Consider the following 23,551-nt stretch of genomic DNA (forward strand, 5'->3'; position numbering starts at 1 on the left):
GTAAGATTGCAACATCTTGCAACTATTTAAATCTTCTGCTATAAATAATATTTTATGTGGTTGGACCACTTATGGGTCATCCTGCCAGACATAGCTTGCTAAGCCAATGCTATCTGTGCTTTTAATATCTAATTTTAATGGTTATCAACAGAATGATCACCACCACCCAGTCTGGGGACCAATGGAGAATTATGTGTTGGGGAGAGAAAAGAGGAAGCAGCTACTCCTGATGCTATGCCAGCATGAGGCTGATAGGCTAGAAGTTTGGGCTCAGCCTATTAACTCAAAGTAATTCCTTACAGATATAAAATAAATGTTTCATTTCTATTAGGCGTTGAATTGTCTCTCTTAATATTATAGAAATGGTTTGTTTGATTACTAACTCAGAAAAGTTGTTCCAGGGACAATACTTCTTCTAGGTCAAAAATCAGCTCTGAGAAATGGATTGAATATGCAAGAACAGCATTTTCTGTAGATCCTCGAATTGCTTTTTCTACAGTTGCAAGGTTTCCGATAAACTCCTCGTTGAAAGGCGAAGTTACTCAACTAGTTCAGGTGTGCTATTCACATCTTGTATGCCCAGTCTCATTTTGCAATTTGTAGATCAGAATATATAAATGGGTAGAATCTACTACCATGTACTCCTTCAGTTCCACTTCTGTTACCCATCGATCAAAACCCACATTAATTAATTCAACTAATAACTACTAAATGTACTTATATGTATATTATTTCCAAATTCAGCTTTAATAATAGCATAGTTTCAATGTATATTTCATTTGTTCTCTTATGTCTTATCTGTTATTGTGAACTTATTAAGGGGAAACAGTTTAAAAGGATCCACAATCTTGACTGCATTTCAATTTGAATGTGACCAAAGGTTGGTAGGCCCCAATGAAATTGGAAATGTGGGCAATACAATTTTTTTTTTGGGGGGGATTGTGTTTTGCTAATTTTTTTGTTAACTGTCCTGAAAATAAAGTAGCTCTTCAGGTACTTGATCCTTCAATGTTTTATACTGTATATAAATTTAGTTACCATCTCTTTAATTTTCCGAGTTCATCTTAATTATGACTATAACCAGTTCCGATACTGGTGTTAACTTTTGTCTCATATAGTCATATAACAATTTTATTTGTTGGATGTGTATGCCTCAGAAAGAGTCTTCAAGTATTATTGACGATGTCTGTCTAAAGTGATTTAGTTAATAATTGTAAGTTAATAACCATGAACCTTGCTGCTTTTATGGTTTAATAGCGTGTTCTGGTTAAAATGACATTGTTTTCCTTCATATATGATTTGGATAAAAAATACTTGGGGCAATTAGTTAATAACTTTGTTGTTGTTTGTTTAGTTTTGCTTGTTGCTTTGATAATTATATCTTCCCTCGATTCTCATCTCAAGGTTCATGGTTCTTAAACTTCTTCTTTCTGTTTCAGTCGCATATATTAGAAATCCGCAGCATTCCCGAGGCTTTGCCATATTTTGTTAATCCAAAGGCTGTTGATGAGAATTCTACTTTACTTCAACAATTGCCTCACTGGGCTGCCTGTTCAATTACACAAGCATTGGAGTTTCTCACACCAGCTTACAAGGGCCACCCACGTGTTATGGCTTATATTCTTAGAGTGTTGGAATCTTATCCTCCTGAGCGAGTCACGTTCTTCATGCCCCAACTGGTACAGGCTTTAAGATACGATGAAGAGGTAGGTACTTGATTGGAGATCATGTTTATACTCGTAACGTATTTTGTAAAATGAGTATGTTTAGATTCCCCGATGAACTTCTTCCAGGTTTCAGTAAGTACCTCTAAAGGTACTTGGCCGAAATACCTAATGGAACTTAAAGAGAACTTATGAGGTTAACAGATCCTTGTGCTGATGGTAGTGTTGCAGCATATATCTGACTGCACCCTCCCTGCAAACAGTACTTGGGCTAAAAAATTTGAGCTAAAGTCCACTTTTAGCTTGCACAACATTATCTAACCATGTTCAACGACTTAAATGTTTTAAAATCTTCTAGTTGGATTTCGGGGCTCTCAAACTCTTTCTATGTTCCTTCATCACTGCCTCTATGTGAGTTAAAGACAATATGGGTTGCATTGAGTGGATTTGTTATTTTTAAGATGCTAGTACAATGAAGCAATTCTTTGACACCGGAAGCACTATACATATTCCCAACGAAGTCTCTCATTCATTCACATAATTGCTACCTACTCCATGTTTTTCATGCTTGGCACGATTTTAAGGCTACTATAAATTATAATTCTCTAATTTATGTTTAAAATTTTCTTTTTCTGTATAAAAATTCAAACAGTATATTTTTATTTAAAAGAAAAAATATTTAAAATTATTTAAGGAACCATACTTTACGGGAGCCTTAAAATACGTGCCAATCCCCCGCCCCCCAATGTAAAGAGCCTGAAGGGACGTAGGGAGTATATCATTATCATCAGTATGGGTTTAGATTTTGTTCTTTGTTTCCTTATTAAGGGCAATCTAGTCTTTTTAGAGATTGCATGGTTTTTTCTCGCCAAGCATGCTCTGTTGCCTATTCAAACCTCAATTTTTTATTCCAAATCTTGTCCATACTCGCAAAGCAAGTATCTTAATTATCCAAGTTTTACCTTAAAGCTGAATTTTAAGATGCGTTAATGATGCATTTGTCGCCTCTTCCCCTATAAATGGAAGTTCCTGGGTGTTGTCTGTGATCTGAAATAGGGTTCCTGTATATTATCATAGACAAAACCTAGTCTCTAATTGATAATATCTTCGTGACCTATACGTAATTTTTGTGCGTTTTTATTTAATGCATTCATATAAAAAAAGAATGAAAGATGTTAAATTTATGTATAATGTGTAAAAATAGAATATTATGTGATGCAGAAAGAAAAAATATGTCAATGAAACACTATATTTATTCTTTCTGCATTGTGAATTTGAAATTACTAATAAGCCCTATATAGGCAAATTTCAAACTACTTTCCTAACATTTAGCTAACTCAAACTCTATCTAGTACTACTAACTACTAAGTGATAAACTACATCCACTAGAATAGAAGCCAATTTCTTATCTTAACAAACTAAAGATAATTTAGACTTTTTAACATAACTTAGAATTAATTTCCAGAAAAGATAATTTGGAAAAATCATGATGCGTTTGGTAAGTTGTTTTAAGAGGGCTCTGTCTAAGCAGTGTATAAAGCTGTCTGAATAGGGTTTAATACGTTCTGCGTAAATGACAGTTTTCCTCACTTGCAGAAATTAGTTGAAGGATACTTGCTTAGGGCTGCTCACAGGAGTGACATATTCGCGCATATTCTGATATGGCATTTACAGGTGGGAGTTGCTTTTTGGTTATTTTCCCCATTTTATTAAACTCACTGGTTTACCATATTGATTTTTATAATAATATTGATTAATATTTTTTATTATCTTTAATTATTTAATTTCAGTTTATTCAGAGTTTTAAAGCTTAACTATTATATTTAAGAATGGCAGGGGGAGTCTTGTGAACCAGAGACTGGGAAAGAGTCAAAGGAGAAGGATACAGCAGTTGCCTTAAAGGTATACTTGTATGAAAAATCAACGTTCTCATACTCGCTAAGAAAATTAATTGTTAATTGTTTATTATTTGGCGTAAATTTATGCAAGTCCATTTGCTCCAGAAGTCAACTTATCAATCCATATATATGAATAAAGGAGAAAAAAAATATACATGATATGCTCGATCCCTATATTTGGTTCTCCTGCTTTTCTTTTCTTGCAATAGAGGTCCCCGACACTTTTTCAAATTTTTTAAAGACAGAATAATTGGTTAAACCATGGGTGAGGACAACATAGTGAAAATAATCTTAAATCACCTGTTTTCAGGTTCAACTTGGATGGGGGAAGATATATCGGATGTTTAGAGATTCTTGTTTGGCATTTGCTAGATCCTAAAATTTTGTACATGACATAATACTATATTATAATAGAAGAAATATTAAAAATTTGGTAGTCGGTCGTTGCTTAAATTACCTAATTACCCTTACTAATTATTCATGTTATTTTTACTTAATTACCCTTACTTTTTTTATATAACACTTTCATGTACAAGCATTGTTGTCAAGTTTAAAAGTCCTAACTCATGTTCATTTTAGATGACTGAAAAGACATAAAAACATTTATATGTACCAATAACAAAAAATTATTCGGACAGAATAACAATTTCATACCCAATACTAAAGGATGAGAGTATAAAGTTACAAGCATACACCCAGCAAACCCGGCGGTATCTCGAAAATTCCTATTAATTATTATTATTATTTAATTACATTTAAGACATATTTAGTTTAAACCTATTTTATTTCAAATTAAACTTTTTATTTTTTTATTTTTTCTAACTATAACACCTCCTTTTAATATCACAAACCATTCAAATTTATAAAATAAAATTTAGAATTACTAGTAGTTCATATTTTAATCTTAATTAATATATATATCAATTACCTTTTTTAACTGAACCACGTTACCTTTTTTTTTGCTCAATTTAAACACCTCTTTATTCAAAAAATATCAAGGGAAAATGTGTTTTGTAAAATAAAATAAAATATTATAATTACTAATAACTAACGAAATAGAATTTTCAGCTAAAGCACATTATCTTTTCTATTTTAAATAACAAATTTGCTCTGTTTCCTAAATAACACAATAATTCTATTTTATTTAAGTTTAAGTTAAATTATAACATTATATAAAATTATAGAAATCCATGCATCGCACTGGATATATATTAAATAGAAATCCGTGCATTTAGTAGTCGGTTGGTCGGTACTTAGCTGAATTTACCTTAATGAATGCTCTTACTCAATTATTTTTATCATTCTTACTTAATTACCCTTAATTATTTTATAAACAAATTATCCTTTTCAAGTAAAACATCACACTGGATAGATGAAACATTAAAAGTTTGGTGGTCGGTCGGTCGGTACCTAATGAATTTACTTCAATACTGTTACTCACTTATTTTTATCATTCTTACTTAATTACCCTTATTTAATAAATTTATAAATTAATTAACATTTTCAAGTAAAACACGTTACCTAAATTGTCTTTATTTAATTTAAAGTATATTCTAATTCAAATTATTCCATATTAAAATCGTTAAGGTCAAAACAAATACCGAAAAATAAATAAGAAAACAATTAGAACAGTAAATATTGATAAATAAATGGGAGCCTATAATATGCTATAAATTATTCATTTGAACTTAAAAGAAATTATAATATTGATCCGAGTTAAAAAGTTAAAAAAAAACTAGATATAATTAGCGCGATTTGTTGTAACGGGATAAAACAAATAATAAATACTACTGACGCGGTTTAAAAAAATTATACTATTGGGCCATACTAAAACAAAAATTAAATTGGAAGATAATTCGTTGGTCGATATGATGATATCTTTTTAAAATGAAATAATATATACTTCTCATATGAGCTAAAACAAAAGGATTTTCAACGCGGGCTAAAATAAAACTAAAAACAAACTAAATACAATTATTTGGATCTTGTTGATATAACGGGTTTATATAATTACGGGTTTTTTTAATGTTCGCAATATTCATATTATTTTATTAAAACGGAATCATCAATAATTCTTTAGTTTGTATAATAACACCGTACTAGAACAAAACAACATAAACTACTCATCTCGGCTAAAAAATTGTATGATTAATTTAAGATAAACAAAGTTAAAATTAAAATAAAATAATTAGAACAACTAAAACAAGAGAATATTTGTTCTTATCAGGGTTAAGATAAATAATAAAGGGTTAAGATAAATAATAAAATCTGAACAAATTTTATATCTTAAAATTTTTTAATTAAGAGTAAATTTTAAACAAAATTATATAATTATAAATACATTCCGTGCATCGCATGGGTTCTAAACAAGAATAATTGGTTAAACCATGGGTGAGGACAACATAGTGAAAAGAAACTTAAATTACCTGTTTTCAACGTTTGACTTGGATAGAGCTAGATATTTCGGATGTTTAGAAATTCTTGTTTTGGCATTTGTTAGATACTAAAATTTTGTACATGACATTAAAATTCCGGATATGGGGATTGATTTTTTGTATATGGAATACAAAAGTACAAAGCCCCATTTAGTGTCTTGTTAGGTTTTTAATATATTTATATTTTAATAATTGCGATCTTATATTCTGTTCAGTACATGGGTTATTTGTTTTTATATTTGTTATCATATTATTTGTATTTAATATTTTATTTTATTTATCTGTAGTTCATTTAATTTTGAAGTTGATATTTAGATTTAAAAGAGTTGTACGGGCTTATATATAAAGGTTAGGTCCGTTAAAAGGTTATAATAATAAATAGACCCCAAATATGTGTTTTATTAGAATATTTTACGTGTTTTAATTAAGGTAGTTGTTTTATATAATTAGGCCCCTTAATATAGATTAATAATAATAGGCCTATCAAAATTGGTAGATATTTTAATATATATAGATTAATATTTATGTATAATGATTTAATATATATATATATATATTATAATATACTGACTTAAATTCGTCCGATGCACGGGCTTTTTATAATCTTACATAATTTTTTTAAAATTTTAATCTGAATTGTATTCTTAAATTTGTTCATTTAATATATCTAAATGACATGATTTAATGATAATATATTATTCTATGTTCATGACTTTTTTAAGAAGTCTTATGTGAAAAAAGTAATGTTACCCATTCAATGATATATTTTTAGTGATATTACTACGTGTGATAACAATTTTTTTAAATAAAAGTTGAGCAGTTTAGATTAATAGTATACAAATTATGTTTAGTCTGATATTAACTTCTCTTCATCTTTGAATTAATAGTTTTCCTTATTTTGTTTTAACCAGAGATTCATTACACTGACCAAATCATTGTAATTTTGTTTTAAAACCCGGATCAATAGGATAATTTTGTTTTAGTCCGGAAGAATTTTATTATAGTTGGTAGCATTATATTTTGATTTTAATTTTGTTTTAGTTTGGATCAACTATATAATGTGCTTTTAGCCCAGATGAATTGTATAATTATTTTATTTTAGCTTAATTGAATAGTATAATTTTAGTAGCAGGATTAATAGTATTTGTTATTTTGTTTTAGCTCCAGACACATTAACCAACTAAATCCAACTAACTATATTTAGTTTTTTATAATGTGCTTTTAGGCCAGATGAATTGTATAATTATTTTATTTTAGCTTAATTCAATAGTATAATTTTAGTAGCAGGATTAATAGTATTAATTATTCTGTTTTAGCTCCAGACACATTAACCAACCAAATCCAACTAACTATATTTAGTTTGTTTTAAATTTTATTTTACCTCGGATCAAAAATATTATTTTGTATTAACTCGGATTAATAGTGTAGATTATTTTGGAATAATGATAATTAAATTGGTTATTATAGTAAATATCATTTTTAGAATTTAATTAAATAAAAATTAAATTAGTAGAATAAGTTGATTTTGAATAGTAATTTGAATAATATAGAGCTCGATATGAATTAGAATTTAAATTGGTATAAGAGGTTAACTTAAATATCGATTAGAATAATATACAGTTCGATATTAATTAAAATTTATATTGGTAGAGGAACTTGACCTCAATATGAATTAAAGTTTAATTGGAAGAAGAGGTCGACTTTAATATCGATTAGAATGATATACAGTTGGATATGAATTTGAATTTGAATTTGTACATGAAACTGGCTTCAATATCAATTGAAATTAGAATGACTGACCAACCAACCAAGTTTTTAATGTTTCGTCTATTATAATATAGCAAATATAGATGATAGATAGATTGATAGATATTATATAGATTTTTTATTCATTAATATTACCTATATAATATTATATTATTTTTGTAAATTTTTTTAATCAAAATTAACGGTTAACCAAACTACACTTTATAACCAGTTTGGTTACCTCGAATTTTAATGTTCATTTTTTTTCTTTTATACCTGATCAATAGTATCTATTATTTTATTTTTTCCAGAAATCGTTATAACATTAACGAATTATTTTTCGATTATAAATTTTGTTGTAGCGGGTTTTAAAAAAATGTTCCGGTAATTTCTTATAATCTTTATTTTACGCATTATAATATAAAATAGTATAATAAATCGTTGGATAGCCCTGACTTTCTCGTTCATGTTAGGATGAAAGTACAAAATTTTGTACTTGTACAATTTATTATTTATTGTGTCGGCCTAGTTACCGTATTTAAAATCAAATTACTCACAGAAGAAGTTGAACTAAAGGGAAGTTGAATTAAAGTGAAGTTGAACTAAAGCAGATAATAGACCATTGTTGTGTTGTGTATGTCTTTATGTTGATGTTAATAAAACTAATTGTTATTATAATTTAATTAATTAGACTTCTCTTATACTTTATTGTAATTTGAATTAGAATATGAATTTAATATAAATTTTAAGTAAGGGCAATTAAGTAAGTTCAGCAAGTACCGGCCGACCGCCGACCGGCTACCAAACTTTCAATGTTCCGTCTATTATAGTATAGATGTATATATGTATGTATGTAAGTTATTTACCATACATCCACAATATTTTTTGTGTCCCCCGCACCCTAATTCCTATATTTTAGAATTTTCTGAATTTTACGCACACCCTCAATTGCACCCTTTAGGGACGAGTTTCAAGTGTCGGATTAAAATTCTGACTTTCTTCCTTGCACTCAACTTTTCTTTTTTACATTGTCATTTATATATGTGCTCCTTCCTAATTGGTTTAAACACTTGATGACAGAATGAGTGGTGTACTGTAGTCTAGCTTTACCCCGTTTAAGGTAACTACTTACACACACAAATTTTGTCTAACACCCTGCTTTTGTATTCACTTAAGTGCTAAGTTACTCCGACTCTTCCGTTTAGGTTGCCATACCCGTGTTGGATACTTGGACACTCGGACACGACACTTATTCTGTGTCGGATCCTTTGACTGAAACATGGACATTTTGACCAATTTACTGAGCAAATATTAGTCACACTTAATATTCAAAATAAATATGTAAGAAGAATGAAAGAAGCTATAATTTTGTAAAAGTTGAGAAGATCCCAAATTCGTATAGTTCTTTAGAAAATTAACTTTAATCTAAGTCGTGTTGTTACTTTATTCTTAGATGTCTGACTTAACATACTTGTTTATTAGTAAAATATGTCGTGTCCCCGTACCCATGTCCAAAAATAGGACAGTGTCCCCGTGTCCCCAGTTTTTAGACTTCTAAAGTCCGACACTCGGATATGTGTCGTGTCCGACACTCCGTACCCGAGTTAGAGTAACATAGCTTAAGTGTTGTCTTTTTTTGATTCAGAATAGCTCTTTTCAAGAACTACTACCCCTGGTTAGGCAACGAATTATTGACAGTTTTACCCCCAAGGCCCTCGACGTGTTTCAAAGAGAATTCGATTTCTTTGACAAAGTCACATCTATATCTGGAGTACTCTTTCCAGTTCCGAAGGAAGAACGGAGAGCTGGTATTCGAAGGTATATCTCTATTTTCTTGAATGATGAAACTGCTATTGTTTTAGATGTGTTTTGTTGATGTTCTTTCTTGTAGGTCCCCTAGTGGGAAACTTAGTGTACAGGCAGAACCTCTGAGAATTTCAGAACAAAATTCTGCTCCAAGCTTTTACAGCTGCATGATTGATTTATTTAACATAAGTACAAGAAAAAGAAAACTTCCATCGAAGATATCTCTCATTTTTTTTGGGTGGAACAGGGAGTTGGAGAAAATTGAACCGAATGGAGATGATCTTTATTTGCCTACAGCAACTAATAAATATGTTAGGGGCATTCAAGTTGATAGTGGAATACCATTACAATCAGCAGCAAAAGTTCCTATTATGATCACATTCAATGTGGTGGATAAAGATGGTGATCCTAATGATATTAAGCCACAAGCTTGCATTTTCAAGGTAGCCTTACTAGTTATTCTATCATTTGCTTCTCTAAGAGAGTTAATATGAGTTGTGTACCATTGACATCAGTTTCCTTTTTTGGTAAATATGGTTTTGTTTGATAAAGTGAATATTTGGTTAATTTGTTACTTCATGTTCCTTTTGATAAAGTACATATACCTCTTATCTGAAGTCCGCAAACATAGAGCAGATAACCATCTATGAACACTCATGTTTGTTGAACGTGAAGATTAAAAGATGAGGTGTATCCTTCTAGTCTAATCTATCTTTCACTTCCAATTACTGCCTCCGTTACTTGACTTTTAATGTGTGCTAAAATTAATAAATTAATAAATATATGAGAAGTATGAGCGTAACGAGTACGTTCCGCTTGAAGCAGAGTATGGGTAGGGTATGATGTACGCAGCCTCTACCTCCACCCAAGAAAGTATAGAGGCTGTTCTAGAAAATGAAATCCCGACATACCGCGTAAGGATTTGAACCCATGATCTCTCATGGGATAGAGATAGACCTTACTGAGCTGTCCCGTAATCTTTGCTAAAATTTTTAAATGTGATTATCGTAAATGATTTATATTTGATGCGACTGTTCACTTTTATTCCTGAAATTATTGAAGAAATTAATGCTTCAAACATAATATCCCTGTGGGCTGTGTGTTTAGATTTTACTTCTCATTGAGTTTCCGTTTAGTGGACAATAGGTACATGCACACAAAATTTTTCTAGATAAATGAGAATGCAAGTGATTTAAAATATCAATTCATGCATAAACTTCCAATTGAAAAAGAGTGGAGGGAGTTTTTTTTTTCTAAAACCGTTGATTTAAGCATATCTGGAGAAGAATCTCAATTCAGTTTATTATTACTTATTTAGACTCCCATTTGAATTTTAGTGACTCATCTACGCGCACATGCTTTCCCATTTGGATTGTAATAAATTATGCATTGTTACCTGATCTCACACATTTTGAAGGGAACTTTTGTTTCATGAATTTTGAATTCTTTCAATTCTAATCCTTCACAATTCTGCACGTGTAATGGCACAGTCTTGGTTACTACTGCTGTATTATACAGTATGTTTAGAATTTCTTGAGTTCTGTTACGATTTAGAGAGACCATTGTTTATCATATAATGTTTAGATAAGTGCTCATCTAAATCTGTCTGAGTAACTGCTTATTCCGCTATGGATTTTTACTTGAACATCCCAATTGTACTAAGGTGAACAAGAACATTTATACACACTCAAGAGTGCATCAAACCTCCTAGTGAAAAATATTGCCTGTTGGTTACTCAGTTCGTGCTTGTGAGTGTCATAGCATGTACAGATGTACTAAATAATCTTAAACTATGCAAGGACCGAAGTAAATTCTGTTGAACCTGTGTGATACCGTAAAATGTTTTAAATAACCAAGAACCCAAACTTTGTCAAAATTCCACCATCGTGGTTGAATTTGGTCAGATTATTAGATTTGAAGCTGCACCAAATCGTTTTCTTCTGCAGTTTATATTTGTAAAAACTGTCTTGAGCTGAAGGTCCTGTAAGTATATTTTTGGTGTTTTTCTAGGTTTGAGTGGTATAAAGTAGCAAACAAGATCTAAATTAAGAGAGTATTTAGCAGAGATGGAGATGGATTTAAGGAGATAAACAGAAATATAAAAGAGGATTGAGAGTGAAACCAGAGAGATTGAGCAGAGAGAGATAGAGTAGAGAGTAAGAAACCTACAGTGAGAATGGGAGAATCAGTTCTATAGAGATATATTAAGAGAAGATTAGTGGAATAAATTTCGTTTCGTTTTATTGCATATTTGAAATTACCAGACTTAGCAAAGCTCTGTGTCTGTAACTTCTGAAGTGACCTATATTGGCATATATGATATAACTGACCTTACGACTATATTGTTCTATTAGACTAATACTTGCACCCTGACAAAAGCACGTTGGTATAGTGGGAAGATCTGGTCTTTTAGTCATCGGGACAGTATTACTACTTGTTTGTATCTGTCTTATTAGATAGGAAAAAAGTATTTTATAGTTTTTTACAAGGACGCGAAAGTATTCTATCTGGGGTATTTGTTAAATATTTTGTTGTTATTGTGTTATATGTATTTGTCCACAGATCTATATTTTCAATTTGCAAATGAAAAACTGAAGAAATTTTATCTCACAATTTGTAGGAGCGTGGGAGTTGGTATTATCATTAAAATGAAAGCTCCCTTTTTTCCCTTACTAGTTGATCAGTTTTCCGCAGATTTTCTTTTTGAAGTTGCTATTGAAAAAGAGTAATTTCATCACCTTCTTTTTGTTACTAATTTAGTTAATAATGACGTAGGTTGGAGATGATTGTCGACAAGATGTACTGGCTTTACAAGTTATTTCTCTTCTGAAGGACATTTTTGAAGCTGTTGGACTCAATCTATATTTATTTCCTTATGGTGTTCTCCCAACTGGGCCTGAAAGAGGGATCATTGAGGTGATATTCACTATTTTATACACTAGTGTACGTTGTCACAGAAGGCTCAAATTCCCTTTGGATGTTGATCTTTTCATTTTATGTATTTGGTAGTAGAATATACCGATTAACATGTATATGCAAGTGTAATGTATTTACATATTAGTTGTAATGCTAAAGTTTGCTTGGAGCAAAGCAAGAACCAAGCTATTTGAGTAATCACTTACAAGTACATACACATTAAAACTCATCTTATGTTAAATATTCAATGGTCCTTTTTCTGCTTTAATTTCACATTATTGCTTAATTTTTTTTCTCTTGGTCTCTGAAAATTTATAAAGTTATATTCTTTTACCCTTTATTAGAAGTCAAATGTTTTTCATGTCTATCATACGTTTATTTTCTTCTCACTAGAAAGTCTTAACTATAGTATATATAATGAAATTATTATACGTAAATATTAAGCCATATGTTTTATTTATTTAAATATTTTTATGGTTTTTCAACCTATCAGTAATTTAGCCTTCTGGATTGATGGGCTAGATCTGCCACTGGTTAAGATCTCCTCTACTGCATCGTGTTTCAAATAATGAACCTCATAGAAGAGGAATTACTAAAAACCAAAAGTTTTACATGCTAAGCAATAACATTACATTCTCTCAGTTATAGCTTTGGGTCTTATTTTGTTTTATGCTGTTATATGCATTTCTTTCATGCTATTACATGCATATACTTTAGTATATAATACGAGATTTTTTCTGCAGGTTGTGCCGAACACACGAAGCAGAAGTCAGATGGGCGAGACAACCGATGGTGGTCTATATGAGATTTTTCAACAGGATTATGGGACCGTCGGTTCTCCCAGTTTTGAAGCTGCACGCGAGAACTTCGTCATCAGCAGTGCAGGTTACGCTGTTGCCAGCCTATTGCTACAACCAAAAGACAGGCACAATGGAAACTTATTGTTTGACAAGTAAGGTTTACTTCTTCATGCATGCTTGATGTCTACAAAATATATAGACTTATTTCTAGGAAGCACGAGTGCGGGTGCACGGTACGGGGGTACAGGGATACGGGAATTCGGCAAACTTCAAAATATCGGGATTCGGGTACGGGGGATACGTAAAATATTAAAATGTTTTATATATTTCAATATATATTATAAAGAATTTAATAATTACATTTTAGTTGGATTGTCAAAAAAACAATTACTTAAAAGACATAGCAAAAAGTGATAATGTGCCTAGAAGTAACCAGCACAAGTTTTATCTTATTTGTTAAAATAATACTAACAAACAATTTATATGGAAAAGAAAAATAGGTGACTCGGTTCACATGACTAACACACACACACAAACAACCATCCAATCAGTCAAGACGAGTCTGACCGGTACACCCAACATATACACACACATATGTACACACATATATTACACATCTCAGTGAATCTACATTGGCAATGATTGAACGCCGGAAAACGGCAACAAAAACGACCTGAGACGACTAACGGTGATGATGACCCTCTTTCTCTCGTCTCAATCTTATCCTTCAATTACAATTTATGCCATTCTCGCACCCCCTACGAATCGGAGCAGTGAAATACGGTGACACACCAGGTGGCGATCCCGTACGTATCTGGTCGCACCCCCGTGCACCCTGTACCCGAAGTCTCGGGTGCTCAGTATGCTGGGTAGGTGCCGCACCCCTGCTTTCCAGATTTATATGCATCAATAATTGAAATACTTCAATTAGATTATATGGCCGTGACTTGCTATGTGAATAAATGTAGACCTATCTCGAACAATACTTGGTAAAATAATATGATTCAGAACTTGTATTGCAGATGACTTTTTTGAGGAATTTAAATCTAGTTCGTACAACCATAAGCTTGTTTTTTTTAATATCTGATCTCATAAGTTACTAATATGCTTGTTTTATCACTAAAGTGTTGGTAGGCTTGTTCACATTGATTTTGGTTTCATTCTGGAAACTTCACCCGGTGGAAACATGCGTTTTGAAAGTGCCCACTTTAAGCTAAGTCATGAGATGACTCAATTACTGGATCCATCTGGAGTGATGAAAAGTGAGACTTGGTACCATTTTGTGAGGTACAGAAATAATTTTTACTTCATTTTTCTTTAAATAAATTTTGTTTCAAATTTTGGATAAAATCTGCCATTTAGGTGTCGTTTCAAATGTGGAGGAGATGTAAACAAACAAAATGTAAATAAATTAGGAGTACAAAAGGATGAAAAAGGGAACCGAGAAGAAAGATAGAATATCAACTATGATTGTAAGATTTGCCATGGACCTTAATAGGAGGGACTTGACCTTAATTAGTAGATTTGTGGGAATGCATTAAAGGAATATAAATAATGGATAAATTATCTACAAATAGTACTATACAAATTTCCATTTCATAATCCACTTGCTCTTTATAGCCAAACGATAGTGCAATGTGTTCACCTTTTTGTGTCGTTGTTTATTCTCAGCTTGTGTGTAAAAGGTTACCTTGCCGCTCGTAGTCATATGGATGGCATTATTAACACAGTATTGATGATGATAGACAGTGGATTACCTTGCTTCAGTAGGGGTGACCCTATCGGAAATCTTCGAAAGAGGTTCCATCCTGAGATGAGTGAGCGTGAGGCAGCTAATTTTATGATTCGGACGTGCACTGATGCCTACAACAAGTGGACCACTGCTGGCTATGATTTGATACAATACTTGCAGCAGGGCATCGAAAAATGAGCACATATCTGATATGTATGTGTATCTGTATTATTTGATTTGCTATTCTTTATACACAGTAGGCACAATTTTCGGAGGAACTGCCCACTTTTGTTGTGAAACTATTGAAAGCTAGAAAATAGGTAAATGAGCTTCTTGTTAGTGGCCAGTGGATTCCCTGTTCGCTGTGGTAAAGATATAGTTTGTAGATCATAATTATCAGTAAAATGTGCATTTATTGAAGTGAAATTTGCGAGCTTTGAGACATCCTTTCGTACTTATATTACGAATCAAGACGAATAAAAGTTAAGGAAACTCCTTTCATAAAAAGGTTCAGAATGATGAAAGTTACACATAAAAATTCCACAGCAGCAGTTCTCGTCCGAAATAAAATGAGCGTTTCTTCTCTATAATGTCTAGTTTATTTCTCTGAAAATTTATATTGTATAGTTTACATATCTAAACATATCAGTTTTGTTACTTTATGATTTACAGTGAATTTGAACTATAAAATATCGATTTGTTAATTTATGAATTTTATTCAATTTTGTTATTTTTTTAGCCATCTTTCTCTAGAATCTGTCACTCTCCTGTGGTTGAGAGCCCTGATAGACTTAGAATGAATACCTTACATCCAAAAATATATATTTATTTAGAGAGAAATTTTTTTTATCAATTAATATTTTTTTTTATATTTATTAATAAGTCAATATATATTCATTTATATTTTTTCAGATTTTTTTTATAATTTCTTGACTACATTTCATATTCAAATGTACCTAAAATTTATTATGGTTCTAATATTGGGTATTTATGAAAAAAGTACTAATATTTATGTAATATTTAATTACATTAATTTTTTAACATTATAAATTAATTTTACATAAATGTATACATGAAATATGTACAATTATATGTACGGGTACATAGTACTTAGATATTATGTTTAATGTTTGTTAAAAATTAAAATTTAGGATATTTTTAAATTCATTCATAATCGCATGAACATTTCAGATCTTATTTTAATATCTCTGTTATAAACTAACAATGATCAATTAAGTGATTTTTTTTATAAAATTAAATGTTTTCATATATTTATATAAATACATTATTTGAACTATTATAATTATTCATTTATATTTAAATAAGTACTATAATGACTTAATTTATTATATTCAATAATGCATTTAGTGAGATAAATCATTAAGCCCATTTGTTAAATTCGGGACCAGAAATATTATTAATTTGTTGAGTTTATTCATTTATCTATGTTCTACTTTAAATAAATAATATGTTAAAAATAGCACCCACCACTCCCTTTGACAAAAAGATATTGCTAGAAAGAGTTCCAAATGACAAAATATTGTGATAAAATGCCCAAATGACATAACCTAGAAATGGTTCAAAATAGCATTCGTAGTGAATTGAAAACCATTTGCCCCTATTATTTATTTTTAATTATATACACCACGCTATATCATTAGTATTCTGGTATTTTCTATTTTTAAATTTATATGTTGTGTACACTTTCTGGGCTGAAAATATTATTTAATATTATATTTTCAACTATAATTTTTTAAATTAATTTTTTAAAATTTAAGGGTGTAACCTAATTTATCAATTTTTAATTTTTTAGGTTTCAATAATTAGCTTTGAATTTTAAAAATATTAAAAAACTGAATAAAAAAATAATAAATTAATATTTTTTAACATTTTACTATTTATCAATCCCATTTTGGATTTTAGAAATTTTTAAAAAAATAATAATAATAGATACACCCCGATTGGTTTAGGAGGTCCTAAACCGCAGAACTTAACCGTAGAAACCTAATATTAATAAAATTTTAGACCCTAATTTAATAATTTTTAATATTTTACAGTAAAAAAATTCTTTAGTTAAAATTGAGTAAAATACTTAACATTTAGGATTCAAGGATCTTAAACCTAAAGCCAAAATCGCTTAAACGCTAAATTAAATAATTTTTACTATTTTAGGATTCCGCTATTTCCATTTGATTTTTGAATCTATTTAGAAAATTTTATGCAAAACACAAGATAATATAGTATTTTGTCTCCTAATACCACTTTAAGTCGCCCTATAATCTAACGTTCTGTATTTTGAAAATTTATACTCTAATATAATAATAGTCTAGGGGTATATTTTGGTTCAAATTTTATCCCCTATTTTGATTATTAAAAGTACAAATAAATAATATTATAAACATGTTAAACTACTAAATTGCTATTATTATTAAGTTTCTTTCTAACTCTTTAATATAGTATTGATTATAAATCTATAATTATTATAAATTTATATGTTAAAATTAATATATGATTAAACAAATAAAATTTAAAAAATTGATTTACATAAAAATATAAAATTATAAAACAAGGAGTATATCAAGAGCAGCTATAACAATGGTGAGCCGCCTCCCTCAGTATTTATATATATATTTGTTTGAGTAAGTATATATGTGTAGAATTAAAAATTAGAATTATTGTTCTATTTTTATGTTTGTTATAATATTTATTGGTTAATTTGATAAAAATACACAGCTAACACGCATGTTAATAAAATTGATGAATAACGGGAATAAGACGCTAAAACTTAAGGTTACAAGTCCGCTGCGAAGCAAAGTTTATTGGAGATTGTTTTAGAATCGAGATTTTCGGCAAGGAAATCGTACAAAAAATTAGAAGAAGCCAATGTTCTTCTCCAATGTTATCATTCAGAATTTCAAAAAAAAAACTATCAAAAACCCTACATATTTATTTAGGACACAGTAGAAAGCGCATTTTAAATTTGTTCTAAATCAATTGTACCCTATTACGGTATTAAAAAATAACTAGCATAATAACCCGTGAAAGGCACATGTCATTTTCTAATTTTTTTTCACCAACAATTATAACATTTTGATTGTTTTCTTATTAATAAAAATTTTATGTATCGTCTCAAATATATCAAGTATAAGTGAATTGTTTATCAATGTATATGATTTTCGTGAAAAATATTAATAACATAAGTAACGTTTCTAATATAGCTCATTAAACAAATTTTATGTTTTGTTGTTTGTACCGTGTAATTTGTATTTACTTAAAGAATACAAGTAGGGTAATCATTGTACATTTAAAATAGATTTAAACCAATTCATAGAATTCTGCCAGTCTGTTCACAAAAAATAAACTAAAAATTAACACATATGCTGAATGCAAAATTAAGCAACAAATTTGAATTTTGGTCAAATAATCCACGAGTAATGATCCTCGATTTGAAAAGATTAAAAATGCCTAACAAAAGTTAAAAAACTGCCATTGATATATTTAATAAAGTAAAATTTACACTACAGTTAATATAAATTGAATTTTAATGAAAACTGTTAGTTTTAAAGATTTAACGTCTAGGTTAATATTAAATCATTATCTATATCATAATCCATTAACTAAAATTGACAAGGCATCCTTTGTTAGGTCCGTAATCAACTGTAGTGGGGGTGAATACAGTTTAGTTTATTCAATCAATTCGACAAAATTTTAACAGAATCAATCAGTTTTTATATTAATCTGATAAAAACTGTTACACAAGTACTCTCTCAAAGGATGAACAATTATACTTGAGAGTTGTTAAGTTACACGAGAGATATATCAATATGTTTCGCAACTCATATAAAGTAAACCTAACATGTGCTTTATATAGAGCACATTTACACAATCAATAAGTAAGCCTATTCTATTATAATAAGGAAACCTATTACAAATCCTTATATGATTGCTTCTGAGATAAAGTCCTTCACCGCCTTAAATTTCTGCTTTCATTTTCCTCCTCGAATATCTACTGAAGTGATCAAATCCCGATGACATCAACTGCTGATCATCAAGTATTTATGACGTCACTCTTCAATAAATACTGATATTAAATCCTGATAAGAACTCCTGATAGTTTCTGTCATGATATTATCAATTATATCTAACAATCTCCCCCAACTTGTGCATTATGAAAATATGTAAAAGTTTCAATTGATGATGTCAAAACTATCTAAATGCGGAAATCAAGTAAACATATTCATTCTTACTTCAGTGAATATCAGACTTTACTCTTCATTCTGAACTCTAACACAGTATGAAAAATCTTCAAGAAACTTTCTCAGCAGATTTTCTTCCATTACATCCAAATACCATTGCATCCTCTGTTTGATATCTTTTAGCTCATCTATAGATTCATTATTTTGATAGATGGCTGCCCTGAGATCATGTAGCTTTGAATTTCCAAGTGATAAATCATCCAGTTCTAAAAATCCAATGATCTTTCCATCAGGATTAAAAGTAAGAACTTCTCTTCCTAGAGACATAATCACCTTAGCTCCTCCAATGGGCATATCAACAACATATTCAGTTTCATCAATATACTTTGAAATATAGTTAGATTTATAAGACATTCCTCTATGCTTTAACTATGTCAGGTTCTTTATAAATGCAGACCATCTAGTAGTTACAAGATTGGTTACCATGAGAATTGTAGCAATGAGTTCCAATTCCTGCCATGATTTGTCTCTTAACTATTCTTGTGTTAATCTCAACCTTTTCCCAGACTCCATAAAATAATTCAATTTTTCTCCAACAAGATCAATAAAAAATTGTACTGATATGATCTTCTGTAAGTCTTCAAGCATCACATTATCTTCAATTTCATGCTTCTTTAGAATCAAAGCATCACCAACAGACGGATCAACATTTAACCTTCCTAGACCACTTGTGATTCCAGGTCTAATATGTTTCAACAACTGGGTTTAGAGAATCACAACTTGAGTAGTATTAGAGGTTGTAATCGGTTGAACATCAAGAATTGCTTCTTTATTAATTTGAGCAGTGTTAGATATATTTGTGATGTCATGTATAATATGTTTCATATTTAGTTTTCAGATCTTAACAAACAGGAAATATCAGTACTTGCTGGAATCAGAACTTGCTGGAAGTCAGAACTTAAGGATATTAGGACTTAGATTATCAGAAGATAATATCAGAAGATGAATATTAGAACTTAAGTACTGGAGGACTAACAGTTAAGGAAGGAAGCTAATTTACAGGAAAGAAGATCGAGACTAATACAAAAAATAAGATATGCATGGAAAGAGTTAGAGGACTGAAAGAATTGTATAAGATATCTGATTGATATAATTTAGGATACAGAATTATATTCCATATCAATTAGAAGTTATCTTGTAACTGTGTACTATATAAACACATACATAGGTTTACACTATATGTGTTATCATTATCGAGAAGATTATACATTGTAACCTAGTAGCTCTCATGATATTTGTTCATCACTGAGAGAGAACAGTTCCATTGTAACAGAGTTTATTATATCGAATATATCTGTTTACTGTTACTTGTGTTTGAAATCAATTTGATTGTATTCTACACTGTATTCAACCCCCTTCTACATTGTTGTGTGTTAGGTCACACACACACTGTAGAGGGGGTGAATACAGTGTATAGTACACTCAAATCGAACTTTAAGAACTTAAGTAACAGAAAACAAACTTTATTGAAACAATAAACTCTGTTACAGTATTGAACTGTTACCTCTCAGTGATGAACAATATCACGAGAGCTGCTAGGGTTATAATGAATAATCTTCTCGAATTATGATAACACTTATAGTGTAAACCCTATGTCTGTATTTATATACTACACAGTTACAAGATAATCGCTAATTGATATGGAATATAATTCTGCTTTCTAAAATATATCAATCGGATATCTTTTCTTCCAAGTATTCCATTCTTCACAGAATTCCTTCTTCATGCATATCTCTTCTTATGTTTATCTTGATCTTCTTTCCTTTAATCAGCTACTGTCCTTATCTGATCGTCCTTCAGCACTTAAGTTTTGATATCTATCTTCTGATGATTATCTCCTGATAACATAAGTACTGATATCCTTAAGTCCTGAATTCCAGTATAAATACTGATCAACAGTTAAGTACTGATTTATCCTGTTCAAGTAAGATCTGAAAGCTAAACATAAAACATATTAGCCATGACATTATCAAATATATCTAACAATCTCCCCCAACTTGTAAATTAGCATAATATACAAGTTTAACAGATATTTAATGATGTCAAAAACATTAAGTACAAATGCATGAGAATTAGACTAGATAACTACAACTTACAGTCCTTAAAGCTTTACCAATATTCAACTTCTGATAACAACTTCAGTCTGTACAAATATCAGAATTTAAGCAGTTGTAGATCTTCGACTTGGCTTCATCATCTGATCTCTCTGATGTCAGGAGTTGTTCTGAGATAGTTCTTCAACAAACATTTCTCAGCATATCTGAGTTCGTCAATCATTCTCCTTTTGACATCTTTAAGCTCTGCAGTATCTTTACCAGTTTGAAAGATTGCAGCTCTGAGATCATTGATCTTTGCTTTTCTCAACTCCTGATCTAGTCTTATGACATAAGCTTTGTCAGACTCCAGATTGAATTCAAGTCCCTTAATACCAAGATATGTTCTGATTTGTGCAGTATTAGGCTTCATATCAACAATATCACCATTGTGATCTCTGTACTTTGGAACATATGTGCTGTCAGACTTAACAGAATAAAGCCTTTTCTGTCTCTGAATCTGTTCTTTTAAGTAGTTTGCAGCAGTCCCTGTTATTCTGTCATCCACTTGAAGTAAGAAAAGTACATGCTCCAATTCTTCAAAATACTTCAATGGAATGGCATTTTGTCTTATATGATAAACCCTACCATCTGTCATGAAATACAACATGATGTATTCTTTCAAGTAGGTATGGTAAACCATCTGTACAGATTCCAGTTGATTCAATCTCTCAGGAGTTGCTCCAATACCTGATTCACTCAAGGAAGTTGGATCATTGGTAGTGTTGTGTACTCTTCTTTCATCAGCACTTCCCAATCCAGTTTTATCTCTTGCTTCCTTTCCAGTAACTACTCTTACTTCAAAACCACTTGCAGTAGTCTTCAAAGATTGAGTCTGTTTTGCTTTAGTGAATCCTGGTAGGAGTGTCTTTGGTCTATCTTTTGATATCAAGTTAACTTGAGCTGTGTCAGAGGTTACTTGCTTCTTTTGAATATCAGAACTTACAATTTCTTGACTCTGAACAACTTGAGCCATGTTAGAGGTTGTTTTGAGAACTTTTCTTGAAGTCAGAGCAAGATCATCCTTTTCATCAGTAATTTCTTCATCCTTAGGAGGTACATAAACCTTGATAGGTTCACCAACCTTTTCTTTACCCTTGGATCTTGGATCTATCTGTGGTTGTGATCTAGCCAATGTTGCTTCAGTATGTGTCCTTTCTTTGATCACAATGCCTTTGAGTTTTGGAAGTGACTTTTTACCAGAAGCTTCAGATTTGGATGTGACTTTCTCTGATTTAAGTCTGGCTTCTTCTTCCTTTAAACTTTCCAACTCCATTCCTGGATTTTCTTGAAGAAATAACCGTCTTGACATTTCCTCATCAAGATCTAAAAGTTCATCAGAACTTAACTTTTTACCAGCAGCAGAACTTATTCTTTTCCCAGTATCAGAACTTGTCCTGTGACTAGCTTGTCTTGATGTAAACCTTCTACCTTGACTATGACCGCTACCCATTCCAGAGTATCCTTGGTCATCATTTCCATCATCCTTTCCTTGCAGTGTCTTGTTAGTTTTGCATTTGGACTTAATTACCTTCTCACCCTTTTTGGCATCAGCAGGTAGTAAAAGAGAGATAAGTAATTCCACTGAGGATTGGATTTCAGTAAGTTGTGATTGCTGAGAAGCTTGATTTGTCAGAATTTCATCAATCTGAGCTTGTTGATGATCTTGAGTCTTCTCAATATAAGCAATCCTGTCAATGGTAGGTTGGAAGAACTTTTTCTTATCAATTTTCCAAACTTGTTCTTGTTTGATAAAGTTCTACTGAATCTTGTGTAGCTCTGCATGAGTAGTTGAATGAAGACCTTGTAGATGTTTAGTACTCAATGCAGTGACCCTAAGCTGGGTTTTAAAATTATCAGAATTTAACATTGCATCAGCTTTAGTCAAGTGCTCAGCAAGATGTTTTTCAGTTGGAACACATGAAACTGAGTTCCATTCCTTAGTCCACTCCTGACCTGCAGGAGTTTCACTCCAAGATACTGGTGCTTCCCCGATAATAAACTGCTTAACCAATTCAGACTTAGGAAGAGTCTGTTGAGGAGTATGTCCGGAAGGACCTGCTGCATCAGTATCTACAACATGAGCAGTTGGAGCAGCATCACCAGTATCTCCAGCATGTGCAGCATCAGAACTTAAAGAATCAGTATCTTCTGATAAGACAACAGTATGAGTAGCAATGGAGGCTTCATCATCCTCTAATTTCT

The 23,551-nt window shown here is 30.9% G+C and overlaps 1 protein-coding gene across 3 annotated transcripts in view; it reads left to right on the forward strand.

Moving 5' to 3' along the window:
- The window catches only part of LOC141671248 (phosphatidylinositol 4-kinase alpha 1), a 28,218-nt gene extending 12,777 nt beyond the window's left edge, over positions 1-15,441 (forward strand). For 2 of the 3 annotated variants that reach the window (XM_074477413.1, XM_074477414.1), the window contains exons 17-27: positions 152-288; positions 402-555; positions 1,440-1,706; positions 3,261-3,338; positions 3,501-3,566; positions 9,389-9,561; positions 9,797-9,992; positions 12,325-12,465; positions 13,209-13,417; positions 14,391-14,552; positions 14,937-15,441. In XM_074477413.1, coding sequence (XP_074333514.1) covers positions 152-288; positions 402-555; positions 1,440-1,706; positions 3,261-3,338; positions 3,501-3,566; positions 9,389-9,561; positions 9,797-9,992; positions 12,325-12,465; positions 13,209-13,417; positions 14,391-14,552; positions 14,937-15,195 — 1,842 coding nt within the window. In that variant the 3' untranslated portion in view covers positions 15,196-15,441. Of the gene's footprint in view, positions 1-151; positions 289-401; positions 556-1,439; positions 1,707-3,260; positions 3,339-3,492; positions 3,567-9,388; positions 9,562-9,796; positions 9,993-12,324; positions 12,466-13,208; positions 13,418-14,390; positions 14,553-14,936 lie in introns of those variants that run through there. The other variant, XM_074477415.1, reaches the window with a different exon arrangement.
- Positions 15,442-23,551: the final 8,110 nt, after the last annotated feature.

The sequence above is a fragment of the Apium graveolens genome, chromosome 7 (genome assembly GCF_009905375.1).
Source record: "Apium graveolens cultivar Ventura chromosome 7, ASM990537v1, whole genome shotgun sequence".
Classification (NCBI taxonomy): domain Eukaryota; kingdom Viridiplantae; phylum Streptophyta; class Magnoliopsida; order Apiales; family Apiaceae; genus Apium; species Apium graveolens.